The 14,535-nt window shown below is 35.5% G+C and overlaps 1 protein-coding gene and 1 long non-coding RNA gene across 4 annotated transcripts in view; one reads left to right on the top strand and one right to left on the bottom strand.

Moving 5' to 3' along the window:
• The first annotated feature begins 66 nt into the window (after positions 1–66).
• LOC107674727 (MAGUK p55 subfamily member 3-like) overlaps positions 67–14,535 on the top strand; it is a 21,264-nt gene continuing 6,795 nt past the window's right edge. Inside the window, exons 1-13 of one of the 3 annotated variants that reach the window (XM_016468819.1) lie at positions 67–235; positions 5,909–5,964; positions 6,050–6,168; positions 6,352–6,429; positions 7,272–7,352; positions 7,473–7,610; positions 8,002–8,083; positions 8,601–8,686; positions 9,255–9,329; positions 9,450–9,646; positions 10,196–10,260; positions 10,740–10,760; positions 12,433–12,474. In XM_016468819.1, the coding sequence (XP_016324305.1) occupies positions 5,928–5,964; positions 6,050–6,168; positions 6,352–6,429; positions 7,272–7,352; positions 7,473–7,610; positions 8,002–8,083; positions 8,601–8,686; positions 9,255–9,329; positions 9,450–9,646; positions 10,196–10,260; positions 10,740–10,760; positions 12,433–12,474 (1,021 nt within the window). In that variant the 5' untranslated portion in view covers positions 67–235; positions 5,909–5,927. The remainder of the gene's footprint in view (positions 236–5,908; positions 5,965–6,049; positions 6,169–6,351; positions 6,430–7,271; positions 7,353–7,472; positions 7,611–8,001; positions 8,084–8,600; positions 8,687–9,254; positions 9,330–9,449; positions 9,647–10,195; positions 10,261–10,739; positions 10,761–12,432; positions 12,475–14,535) is intronic. The other 2 variants (XM_016468820.1, XM_016468821.1) reach the window with 2 other exon arrangements.
• Positions 8,564–9,499, bottom strand: LOC107674728 (uncharacterized). The gene is made up of 3 exons (XR_001632527.1): positions 9,434–9,499; positions 8,878–8,928; positions 8,564–8,645 (listed from the first exon to the last, which is right to left on the bottom strand). It is a non-coding gene; the product is annotated as an uncharacterized LOC107674728 (long non-coding RNA).

Raw genomic sequence — 14,535 nt, forward strand, 5'->3', positions numbered from 1 at the left:
ATACTGGATGAACGGAGGAGAGAAGGGGAGGAGGTAGGAGGGGAGGGAGGATGGAAAGGGGAGGGGGTTTGTGTGTGTGTGGAAGAGAGAGAACCACAGAGAGACAGAAAGAGAAGTGACAGACGGCAGGGGCGGCAGCCGGAGGAAGAGTCACAGTGAAACGATCAGTAAGGCAACCGTCTGGGAACGACAGATCCAGAGACACAGAAAAAAAGAGAGGAAGACGTAGTCAGAGGTAGGCTGCTCCTTTCTATTACCTTCATTTGCTTCATTATACAGAGCTAAACACAAAGCCAGGCCCAGCATGCACTGCATGAGATCATGTGTGCGATTGTATGTGTGTGTTTTGGTTATTATCTCATCTAGAGGGGCTTTATTTTCTCTCGGACCCAATCAGTGGCATATGTGCAAATCAGCACTGCACTGCAGATGGAGAAGAGAGAGATTCAGAGGAAGAGAAAGACTGTAATGGAGAGAGAGAGAGAGAGAGTAAGGATGCATTAGGCATCTGAGTAGAGAAGAAAGTACTGATGCTTTCACAACAGTGCTGAGGAAAACGAGCTGATCTGTTTCCATTATTGATAGTAAGAGTCCATCAATTTGTTCACTCTTTGTCTGAGGTGTATGTGTTCCTGCAATAATGTAATAGAAACAGAATTAGGTCACTGCGAGTTGAATTCTTATGGTCTGGATCTGTTTGGAAGTGGGTGCAGGGTTAGAGAAATGCTGTTTGTGCCAAAACACTGCGTGTTTGAGTTTGCTTCATGACAACAGGCAGTTGAACTATTAATGAATTTGCGCTTGCAAAATAATGATTCTAACATGATGTAGCCTCCAGGCAACATATATTCCTCTAAGATCAATGCAAGTTTTGAAGATGGTCCAGGAAAACATTCAACCAGATGTCTACAAATGTCTTGCTGTCTTTCTAATCTGTAACAAAAGGTGATTCTGTGTGATCGCTGACATTTCAGCCCCAGGGTCAGCTTGTTATTCATAAATCCCATTTGGCACTGGTATAAAATCTTTCTCAATATGTCATCAATATGCATCACTTTTATCTTCAGAAGCCCTAAATAATAAAGACTCACTTGTTGTCATAGTATTGTTCTAGATAGATCAGTGGTTCTGATCAAACTTCCAAGGGAGCCTTGGATGTTATGTTAAAAATGTTAATGAATACTTAAACACAAAGTTAAGTTTTTTTCCCTTTTAAATACTAGCATTTTAATTGAAAAATGCATATTCAAAATCTGTTCTAGATAGAGGATTGATGCGTGTGATTAAACTTTGTTATTTGAAACAAGGAGATGATATCATGACCTAACAAATACCAAATCTTACTAAATAACAATGTTAAGCAGATGTGCACAGACTTGCGAGTTAGTTTATTAAATCTTATAATTTTTATTTTATCTTAAAGGGGTCATATGATGCTGCTAAAAAGAACATTATTTTGTGTATTTGGTGTAATGAAATGTGTTTATGCGGTTTAAAGTTCAAAAAACACATTATTTTCCACATACTGTACATTATTGTTTCTCCTCTATGCCCCGCCTTTTTGAAACGCGTCGATTTTTACAAAGCTCATCGGTCTGAAAAAGCGAGGTGTGCTGTGATTGGCCAGCTATCCAATGCGTTGTGATTGGCCGAATACCTCAAGCGTGAGACGGAAATGTTCCGCCCCTCACATACTGTTGATGCCGTGTCCGGCCAGAGCTACGAGACATTAAAATTAAAACTCATTACAAACTAGGCATTTGTTGCATCCAGTGGGGACATAATTACTGATTATAATGACTTCTATAATGACTGTGTTTTTACGCGTTGCGTTGCATTGCATCGTGCCGCGTAAACATAAAAGACCCCTTTAAAGTGTCTAGGTCATAACGTGAAGCTTTATTTCAGACCTCACATGCACTTCACTGGTACTGGATCAAAATTCATCTTGGGGATATAAAAACTCCTCTAACAATCCTGTACATGCTTTCTGTGAAAACCTATCCATTTCTTAGATAACCTGATTGAAATCCCTTCGCCAGTATAACAGTTTAAAGGAGCCGAATCCCATGCCAAGCAGCTCTACATCTGCTTTCAGCTGTGTAAGCAAATAATTCATTATGATTATTTGCCCATCAGTCACAAGCACCATCAGCTAACTAACAAACCCAATGAAATCAAATTTGGAGTTTTGTAGCTTTTAGCTTACGTGTTAGCTTTTGTGTATTCCTACATTTTCTAAATGTTGTGCTCTATAGAATATAAAACCCCAATACAAACTTCAAATCAACTGCTTGTTTATTATTTTTTTGTTTTTTAAGGGATACGCCCACTGATACAGTATCATTCAAAACTCTTTAAAAAAACTTTTAGAAATTAATGAAATGAATGCCTTTATTCAGCAAGGATGCATTAAATTAACAAAAAGTGACAGTAAAGACATCTATAATATTACAGAAAAGTTACTGATTTTCACAAAAGAACATTAAGCATCACAACTGTTTTCAACACTGTTAATAATAAGAATAAATGTTTCTTGAGCACCAAATCAGCCCCAACCTTTCAAATGGTGTATATCCCATTCAACTTTCCTGTTTTATTAAGAGAGGTCAACACAAAAAAGTAAAGCTGCACTTGTCAAGCAATTGCAAAAGTATTTTACAAAAATTACAGAAGAAGAATCTGAAGTTTAGAATGAAAGATGTATTGAAACTAGACTGTTTTCAAATTATTTTTAAGATATTAAATCATATTCAAATGAATGAACCTTGTGCAGGTGGCCTAAGAAACATAAGCTACCCTATAGGTTACATATTTCACTCTGGTTCCCTTCAGAGTCTCAGTCAGTAAATATCCTCCATACAGCAGGCAGACAGCACCATTCACCTAACATCATTAAATGTATTTTATACACCCTTAAAGTTTTGAACAACCAGATTGGATTTGATGTTCTGAAATTCAGCACACATCCGTAAGAATTAGGAAGGCCAAACAGATGTACTATCTGCTGAAGACTGCCTGACCTAAACAGACCTTCAAAGCCAATAAGGTTGCAGAGAGGTCTTTCTCAGTGTGTGTGGTTTTCTTAGAACCAAGCCAAAACCCGAAAAGGGCTCTAAGCTGTTCTGGACAGAAATAGCACACATGATGACGTGTTCATGCTTTTATGCCAAAGCTCATATTTGTCTTTTTAGGTTTATGAACAAGCCATGCATTGTTAACATTACACTGGCTTTCTACATAAGATATTATTCTTGATAAAATGCAGCAGTACTGTATAACTTATACGTATACACAAATAATGTACTGTATATAAACCCTTTTAAAAGTTTGGGATAATAAAAAAAAATAACTTAATACTTTTATTCAACAAGGACATATTAAATTGTTCAAAAGTTACAGTAAAGACATTTAGAATTTCTATTTTAAATAAATTATGTTCTTCTGAACTTTCTTTCATCAAATAATCCTGACAAAATATAATCACATATATCAAAAATGTGTGGAATAAATTAATAAATCACTTATTTTATAAATTACTTTCCAAAATCATTAAAAAAATCTGGAATTTCTCCACTGATAGACTGTATATTTATCATTTAATTATTTAATGTTTGTCTAACACCAAACCCCATTTTTCTCAATATTAAGTTGTGCTGTTTATAACAACACACACACACACACACACACACACACACACACACACACACACACACACACACACACATCATATGCCCCTGTGTATTGATTTCACTAAGCTATTTTCCATAAAGTGGGAATGACATCATTCTTTAGAGCAAAAATAACTGTGAATTTCTGTCCGTGGTAGCCATTAAGGGATTATTAGTTTATCTCTCACATTCACTCTTCTGATATTTCTGAGAATTGAATGCAGTTTTATGGTATTATAGGTGCCTGCAGATATCTATCATCACCTTTTTTAAATTTTACAGTGAGTAAATCTCTCTGTGATTTGCCATATTCTTACACATACTGTGCAATTACACATGGCTTGTTATGTTGGACTCAAGTGTATTTTGAATATATATATTTTTTTTTTCAACAGGCACAGCAGGAAATGCAATTGATGTTATATTGTGTGTCACTACATGGAACAGTCACAGATGTTCTAACTATTTTCACAATTAAGATTAGTAGCTTAGTTTAATTTCAGCTCGCTAAATAAGCATGAGCTTGTTCATATATACAATGAGCAAATTTCATCTGCTTCACCTGCCCTCATTGCTCAGTCTTAACATGTAAGTACATTTTATTTATATAGCACATTTAAGCACAGCGAAGCGGACCAAAGTGCTGAACAGAAAAAAACAAGTCCATCAACATGTCCATCTTCATGCTAAACTCTCAGTCTATACAAAGTGTCAAACTTCACTGCAGCTCATTTCTAACTGGTTCAATGGATAAAACATGTTACAACCCTCCTTATCTTGAATGGAAGAAAACGTGGAAGAAAAACTGCAGCAAAGTTTCTATTTTTTGTCTCTCGCCTCATTTCTAGATGGATCAGTGCTTGTGGAAATGCTATTTCTGTTTCACTAGGCACTCTGAAAGTATGGCATCTGTGAATTGCTTTGGGAGAGTGTGTGTGAGGGAGAGATAGTGTAAAAGAGGAAGTTGTGGCAGCACTCTGAGCTTTGTGTTCCTGCTCTTGGCACCAACAGAACAGCATCACTCATCTCTTCCAGTCACTCTCTCCCCTCTATTCTAGCACTTTATCATGGCTGAATATTCGTTAATCATATCACATAGCACACTCAGTAAGATGATATGAAATATAAGTCATGACGGGATATTGATGAACCGATCTACTGCAGGCATTTAAACTGATTACTAACCTTGAGGAAACCAGCAAGAGAGATAGATGGTAGATGAAAAAATAAAAGACATTGAAAAGACATAAATGATCTTGTAGATTAAACAAAAAAAAGGTAATTTGAACATGGTTATTATTTAAAAAAAACTAGCGTGCCAGTGGTATCATAGGCCCGTGGTCTCCTATGTGAGTATATGTTTGGTAATCTGTGACGTGTTTTTGTGTGTCTGAATCCTGACACCCTGGTCTAGTTGGATTTGGTTTTTGACATTTATCAATACTGCTCTTTATACAATACAGATAGTTTCAAAGCAGATTCACATTAATAAATGGGGAAATAACAGTGTTAATGCTGTAAAATTCAATTCAGCTATAAGGAGCTCTAAAGAAAAGAATAGTGTCATTATTCAGCTCAAGCCAGCTCAATGTTGATTCAATTCAGTTCAGTAGCAGTTGCAAATTTGTCTTGTCTTGACGAATAGAGTTGCTTAATATGGTTGTTCAGAGGTTGTGCTTGTTTACCTTTCAACAACCTTTTGACATCACTGCTCCAGTATGTGTTCGGATGAAAGAAACAAACTACAATTTAAGTTCTATAAATTAGGATTTTTTCTAGTTTTAGAATATTTTTTACTAATTTATTACATCAAAAATCTGTTATGAAATTATAACTTTAATTACACCGTCATATGAACAATCATTCAGTAGACACATACAGAAACTGTTCGAATCGAATTGAAAAATAACATGCGACTCAGTCAGAGAGTCGGTTGCAAATAAGTTACAGTACTGAATGATTCACCGAGTTAGTAAAAAGAACCTGTTCATAGGAGTCATTTGTTCGCGAATTGAACATCACGGCTCGCGTTATGTTCGTTCTGCGTGCTGTAAACAAAGGGAAGCTAAAAATATAATAAACTAACGTTATCTCGCGAGATGATAGCTTGATTAGACTTTAAGCTATTATCGCAAATGTTTATTTTTTGTATCCCTTTACCGTAAACCCAAAAACCAACTAATGTAAAAACACTGTCTGACTTTGGGGTGCTGTAATAAAGATAATCTCTCTTTTAGGTCAACCCTTTCCTGATCGATGAAAGAAACCATGCCAGTCCTCTCTGCAGGAGCAGGTGTGCTGCACATCTATAAAAACACACTTGTATGTATGTATAATCAGAATACTGACACTCACTCTGATCTCTTGTTCGCATGTAGGGTTGCATGAGACGCTTGCCCTGCTGACCTCACAGCTGCGTCCAGATGCCAATCACAAAGAGGACATGGTCTTCCTCAAGGATGTCTTCAGTGAGAGGAGTCTCAGCTATCTGATGAAGGTGTGTGTCATTAATGCAGGGCTTTGCACTGAAGTCACCTCACATATGCAGCATCATATATTATAAATTATTTACAGCATGCATGATTTACCTTAGCTTATTTTTAAAGGTATGGCCGCAAATATGTTCGAGACCAATCATCTCCAGCTCTGTATACATGTGCATTGTGCGTGTCTTTGCTAGATCCATGAGAAGTTGCGTCAGTACGAAAGGCAGAGCCCCACCCCAGTTCTCCACAGTGCCTCCACTCTGGCAGAGGATGTAAGTGCTGCAGTCTGTCATAGAAAGATTAATGCGTCTTTTACAATAATATATGAGAACAGAGTTTAATGGTATCTGGGGGGAATGAGGAAACCCTAAAATGTTTGACTCAGCAACTTTGGTGTGCCTCTAATTTAGCCATACTCCAGGGACAAATTTGCTAAAAAAATATATCCATAATTTCTTTTTTATTTTATAAAAAAAAAAATAATAATAAAGATCTAAAATAGTAATAATCATTTATTTAACAAATAACAATTGAAACATAAATAACATTTATATAATATTATAATGTACACTAACAGTCAAAAGTTCAGAATAATTACTTTTTAAAATGTGTTTTCAAAGAAGCCACTTATGCTCACCAAGGCTGCAATTATTGGATCAAAATTTTAAAATAATTTTGACATTATTTTGAAATATGAATACAATTTAAAATAGTTGTTTTCTATTTGAATAGATTTTGAAATATAATATATTCCTGTTTTTAGAATGATTTCTGAAGGATTATGTGACCCTGAAGACTGGAGTAATGGCTGCTGAACATTCAGGAATAAATTACATTATAAAACATATTCAAACAGAAAACAGTTGAAAGTAAATTGTAATAATATTTCACAATATTTCTGTTTATTTATTTGGTCAAATAAATCCAGCCTTGGTGTGCATAAGATTAAAAAAAAGATGTAATTATTCCAAACTTTTGTCCCGTAGTGTATATAATTGTAAAGATTTATAATATTTTGAATTGTTTTATTTGATAAAATGATAAGCCTATTTTTAAAGTCAGCTATTTGATAGCTTGTTAAATGCTTTGATTTTCGTCTATCACTGATTGGTAGGTGGCAGAGGAGTTGCAAAGTGGACCAATGAGTGCTGAGGAAAAAGAGCTGCTACATTTGCTGACGTCACCACATCTCAAGGTACAAACAATATTTTTACTGTTAGACCTTCATGATAACTGTTAGTCAAAAATAAAATCTAGATATCTAGATAAATCTAGCTCTAGATAAATCTAGCTCCTATCCCTCCTGCATTGGTAGGCGGTTTTGTCAGTTCACGACACGGTGGCACAGAAGAACTTTGACCCAGTGCTGCCTCCTCTCCCCGATGACTTTGAGGATGAACTAGATGAGGAGTCTGTCAAGATTGTCCGCCTAGTCAAAAACAAAGAGCCGCTGGTAAGAGAATTAAACACTGCCAGTTGCACAAATACAGTGACTCTAAAAATATTAAGACACTTGAACTGTTATTTTAGTATTATTTATATATTATTATACTATTTGATAATATTTTGAATAGGTTTTATTGTTACGTTTTCAGTTTTCATTTAAATTTCAGTTGTAGTTTTGCCAGTTCGTTGTGCTTTCATGTTGTAATTTTTATGATTTTTACAATATATTTTATTTGGTTTTAATTAATTTTTATTTCAGTTTTAGTAACTTTAATACTTAAAATAAGAAATGTTGCCTTGGCAACTAAAGGAAATAAATGTAAGTTACATTTAAATAAAAGTTCAGGATGCAAGACAATTTGGTCCATCAGCATTTTGATCCATCATAAATCTCTCAGGGTGCCACTATTCGGCAGGATGATTCCACAGGGGCCGTGATTGTGGCTCGGATCATGAAAGGAGGGGCTGCAGACAGGAGTGGTGAGTGACACTTCAAAAAATTTGTCTTCAATCTTGCGGTCTCGGTTTACTCCATGCTCCAAATATACACCTGAGAATCTTTTTTAATTACCATTGAGTATATCAGTGGAACACCAGTGCAGTCTTCAAAGGTTCTATTCATCTCTAAACCCATTGAAGTGTCAGAATATCCTGCATCTCTACTGAGTGTGCTAGATATGATTATTTTTACCTCACTCTGTGATGAGCACTAGACTGCATGTCTGTTGCAATGACACATGGCCCATCTTTGTGGTCAAAGAGAGTCTCCAGAGACTCAATCAAGGGAATCAAACAGACTCACTAACCACCTGACCACAGCTGTTGCCATGGAAATATAGTGTGTGTGTGTGTGTGTGTGTGTGGTGGGAATGATCTTTTTGGTCATTAAAATTCATTGAACTACGCCTATAAAGTGTATTATGGATCACACACAGCAGGTACAGCTTGAACATGTGGTAGTGAATCTGTAAATCAGGTAGTCCTCCTCTGTCCTCAGGTCTGGTGCATGTCGGTGATGAACTGAGAGAGGTCAATGGCAGCTCTGTAATGCACAAGAGACCAGATGAGATCAGTCAACTACTGGTAATACTATTCTCCTAGACCTCCTTCACATTCATTAGGTATAATTCATTGCAAAAACAAAAAACAAAAAAACACATAAACACAGAATTAACAACTCCTGCTTCCTAAATTTCTTGTTAAAGAGTTTTCCTATCATCAAAGCATTTTATTCTATTCACACAAATATGCAAATCCTGTCATAATTTACTCACCCTCATGTCTTTCAACTTTTGTTCTTGTCCTCATGTACGATTGTTGTTCTTCTGTAGAACATAAAATAATATATTTAAAAAAAAATTCTAGGTCCATATAATGTGTCTATAAAATATATTTATTTTCTTTGCCTATTTAATGTGTTTGCTATCATTTTATTATAATTATCTTATGTAATATAATATAATAATATTATTTCACTTTTTTCTCAGCAAATGTTGATTGTGAACAGTTCAGTTAATTAATTGCCATATCATATAATGCATTGTTTAAAAAAAGTTCAATCAATTGACAGTCCTAATAAAATCAAACCATAATCATTCCTGTTTATTGTCATAATAAGAGAAGTAATTTAACTGTTTTTTTTCTTTCTTAGTCTCAGTCACAAGGATCTATCACATTGAAGATCATCCCAGCAATCAAAGATGAGGACAAGCTGAAAGAGAGCAAGGTAATTGACTATAAAACGGCATAAAACCTTGTAATTTATCAGTAATCAGTCCAGCATCTCTCCAGTTTTTTCTCTTGTTCACTGGGTTTGCATCTTGTTCATACCATGTGTTTTCTTCAGGTCTACATGCGAGCGCTGTTTGATTACACTCCATTGGAGGACAAAGCCACGCCATGTCAGGAGGCAGGGCTTCCATTTAAACGAGGAGACATCCTGCAGGTGGTCAGTCAGGATGATCAGACGTGGTGGCAGGCCAAGAGAGTGGGAGATTGCAACCTGCGTGCAGGACTCATCCCATCCAAACAGTTTCAGGAGAGGTGAGACAAAACATCTAAAAAACACACACCCTACTACCTTAAAACTGTTTAGTTTTCAGGAAATCAAGACATATTTTAGTAGCCCTGCCCAGTTAATCGATCAATCAAATCAATCAATAAACAAACAAACTACTCAGCTACTTGTACCATTTAACCTAGACTGACCAGCAGGGGCGTCATTAGTGTAGGGAAAAGGGTGAGTGCATAGGCCCAGAGGTTGACAGGGAGGGCCTAAATTATTAATGAATATAATTATATAACCTTAATTAATTCTAAATTATTCTCCCTGTAGGTTTTATTAGACATAGATTGGCCAGCCTGCCTTTTTGTCCCCTCTTTCATCTCAGCGGGTTGCATCTTAGCTATACTCTCATGCTAAGAATGGGAGCATTTTTTTCTCACCGTTTAATTTTTTTGATCTCGCTTAATAGTATATTTGATGGCTCCAGAGACAGGAATATCCAGTCAGACTAGTACAAAACATTATTGTCAAGCGATTTGATGCTTTTCCACTGTTTGAAGTTCTCCCCATATGGTTTTTCCCCTCAGGCGGTTAGCCTACAGAATAAAAATGGGCACCCTTCAAAGCTCAAAGTGTCCAAAAAAAGCTGTCTGTGAGTATTTCAGTAATTCTTCCTTCCTTACGGAAAACACCTTCAGTTATTAATCAGTGTTGACTAACGGGAGGCATAATTTGCTGATGTGTGTGCTTGTGTGAAGTGGCCAGGTGATTACTGAGCTCCAACCAAATGCTTCATGTTCACTAATCTAAAGAGAACAGACACATCTACAGTTAAGCTAAATGCATAATGCACCCTTCTCACTTGCTCTCTCTCACAGACTCTCATTATGTGCATTATATCTGTTCCTCTTCTGCTTCTTCCTTAATTACTCCATCAGTGTGTGGGTCTTCACTGCTGGACACACTTTGACCTGCAAGATGTGGGAATGATGGAATTTATGAAACTCCCTATTTAATAAATAAACTTCAGGGCCAGTGTAGCATCTTTTCCAATTCAGAGTAAATGAAGTCTGCAGTTTTGGTTTCTTTTGTCATGATATCTTTTCCTTTTCTTATTACTGCTGACACCAGATGACCAGGGATGTGACAAAGGTGGGTCTTCTAGACCTGGGTTCACACATTCACCCTCAAATACACACACAACACACTTGTATTGGTTCCACAGTGATTATGAAATTAGGCCAGTGTGTCACCTAATCTATTAATTCCTGGACAGAGACAACTGCTGTTCTACTGTACACACACACACACACACACACACACAGACACACAAACACACACACACACACACACACACAGACACACACACACACACACACACACACACACACATTCAATGAGAGAGAGGCTTTGATGCATGACTCTTTCCAGGAATAAGGTATACTTTGATGGTCCAAATCACACAAAATGTATTGCCTCATATAAAATGAACCTAGCATGACAAGTAGCTAGTTTTATAAGAATCAAACGTCTGTATTTTCCCTTAATGTTGATATTGGCCCGTCCCACTTTAGAGATCTTGACCTTTTTTTTCTGAGATTCTCACTTCACTCCATTTTCCATCTTTTCCCTTATCAAGTCTTTTCTTAATACACTATCAACTACTGTTCTGAGATCTCAAACATCACGTCACTTTTCTTCTTCAATCCTTTCTTTATTCTCTTCCTAAAGGTGCACTCAGTAATACTTGTGTTTTATACTGAAAGAAATCATTTAAAATCATGTGCACTGGAGATGAAGACAATCAGTAGCCTAATAAAAATAAATATCTAAATATTCACTACTGTTCAAAATTTTTGAGTCTGTAAGATTTCTTAATGTTTTTGAAATAAGTCTCTCATGCTCACCAAGGCTGCATTTATTTGATCAAAATACAGTAAAAACAATAATATTGTGTAATAACTGTTAAAATAACTGTTTTCTATTTTAATATATTTTAGTTTATTCCTGTGATGCAAAGCAGCAGTCATTACTTCAATCTTCAGTGTCACATGATTCTAATAAGCTGATTTTATGCTCAAGAAACATTTCTTCTTATTAATGCACAATTCAATATTTTTATGAAAATGTTGATACATTATTTTGCTAAATAGAATGTTTAACTGCATTAAACAGCATTTAAATATTTTGTAACATTATAAAAGCCTTTATTGTCAAAAATAAATAAAATATAAATAAATAAAAAAATGTAAATAAATAAAATCTTATTGACCCCAAACTGTTTCAATTGTAGCTAACTAACTCATGGGGGTCTTGTTGAGACCAGCACATTTTGCTTTTGCATAATACTACATTAACACTGTTAGGTGTCAGTGTAAGTCCTAAACAACTGGCATTATGGCCAGTGCAACAGAAACACAAAATTACTGAGTACGCTACAAATATTTCCAGTTTTCATATAATGTCTATAGCTCTCAGGTGATGTTATATTCCATTAGTATGTTTTTAATCTTTATCACCTTTTCTCATGATCTTTTTCAATCTAAGGGCCTGTTTTCCATTTACTGTAGGTTATAAACACTCATTGTCCCACTTAACCACACAAGTGAATCCTAACATTTATACACTATCACACCATTATATTCTTCCTGGCAAATAACAAACCCCTGGGTTGGCCACGCCCACCACAGACTACTGAAATACGTGCCGCCTGCCTGCCTGCCTAACTGTTGAACCTGCTTTTGTAACTGTAGTTCTGCAGCCCTCCTTCCTCTCTCTTGGTCTCCTCTGCTCACTCCCTCTCTCCCTGCTTGCCTCCCTACAGAAGACTGTGACTGTGAGGGCTATTTCAATGGACAGTACATAGGTGAGATCTGCTAAATGTACTAAACTTCTGCCTGAGTGAGCTTCTATTACTGCCTGCCTGTGTGCCAAGAGCTATGGCCAAGCCCTTGATGAGGGGAGGCCGGATTGGGGGGCGGGGTGTTGGTATTTGGCAGTGTGAAGGGAATTTTAGGTCAGTCAAAATCTTTCATTGTGAAGAAACCAATTTGGAGTGGTGCACTGATGCCTTTGAAAGAAAGAGTGGAACCTGGTTGCTATTTTTGTTTACACCTTTGATTTAACTTAGTATTAGAAAGAGTATGTGAGTGGAGCAGAACGACAGCAATTTCCCCTCAGTAATCACTCCACTGCAGCTCCTTTTATTCGGAAAGAATGCATTAAATGAATCAAAAGTGACAGTTAGGACATTTATGGTATAAAGGATTTCTATTTCAAATAAATGCTGTTCTGTTGAACGTTTTTATTAATCAAGGATCCTGGGGGGGAAAGGGATCATTTGACATTGAAGACTGGAGTAATGACTGCTGAAAATTCAGCTTTTACATCACAGGAATAAATTATATTATATAATTTATATATAAAATATTAAATTAGAAAACAGTTATTTTAGATTGTAATAATATTTCACAATGGTAATGATTTTAATGGTAATCCTTTAATCAAATAAATTCAGCCTTGGTGAACATATAAGTCATCTTTCAAAAAATTTTAAAAATCTTAATTATTCTACACTTTTGACTGCTAGTACTATAAGTGAAATAAGTGCAGTTTTTGTACCATTGTGAGGAAAATGGATGTATATGATGTGAATAGAGTACACAATCACGAAAAAGTGCAGAATTACCAACAAATCTATGACCATTTTCACACGTTTTTCACACTTTTCTGTCAATGCCTTTCTGATAATAAAATACATTATTAAATTATAAATCATAACATTTTAAATTATTTTCATTTTAAATCTAAATGTATTTTAATTATGCGTTTAAAATATTAATTATAAATTAAATTAATTTAAAATAATATAATTGATATATTATTGTATTTGTATAAATACTTTTTTTTTTTAGCTATTAGTCCGTAATCACTGTTTTGCACTTGATGAATTCTTGCTCACATACAGTATAGCTCTGCGTTATGTCCATGATGGAGATATATTGGAGTGGATTTGGAGGGATTGAGAACACCAATACTCCAATTTACAAATAAAAACATCATTGCTCTAGGCAATATCATGCTATGCACCACTCACATACCCTGACAATACAAAGAAAGACAGGGTTTGTCATCCCTCTGAGTTAAAAGTGTTAGCAACATGTCTGGCATGTTTCAAGTCTCATTAGTTAATGAGTGCTAATTTGAGGAGCTGTTAAAAGAGTGAAGAAAAGGAAGTGATATTCAGTTAATATAGTGTTAGATATTTCATTCACAGGCTATCACTGTATTTTCACAATGTGTAGCAGCTGCAGAAATCTGTGTCAGTAGGGACGACCGACAAGATGACAGCTTTTCATCTTCATATCTTCACTTTCTCTCTGACACCAGTGTCTCTTTCTTATGATCTGTGAAGAGTTTTGATACTGTGACTTTCTGTGGGTGGCGTGAATAAGTATTGCTATGATATTTGAAACATTGAAGCAAATTATCAGCGCAGAAACTTTTTTGCTCACTAACTATCTGGAATTTTTTTTTCCAAGTAATAATTACGCTGAGATAGCATGTGCAGTGATTATTTAAATTTCTGCAATTATGCCTCCTTTTTTAATCTACATAAGGCTTATTATGGATTGCGCCTTATTATACTATTTCTGCCCATGGAAATCCCAATTTTATTAGAAGTAGATTTTTTTTTTTTGAAAGAAATGTATACTTTTATTCAATAAGGATGCATTAAATTGACCAAAGGTAACATAAAAGACATTTATATTTTTAAAACAATTTTTATTTTAAATAATATTAAGCAGCAAAACTGTATTCAGCATTGATAATTGTAATAAGACATGTTTATTGAGCAGCAAATCAGCATATTAGGATGATTTCTGAAGGATCATGTGACGCTGAAGACTGGAGTAATGATGCTGAA

This window comes from Sinocyclocheilus anshuiensis, unplaced genomic scaffold (genome assembly GCF_001515605.1).
Source record: "Sinocyclocheilus anshuiensis isolate Anshui unplaced genomic scaffold, SAMN03320099.WGS_v1.1 scaffold152, whole genome shotgun sequence".
In the NCBI taxonomy this organism is placed as follows: Eukaryota; Metazoa; Chordata; class Actinopteri; order Cypriniformes; family Cyprinidae; genus Sinocyclocheilus; species Sinocyclocheilus anshuiensis.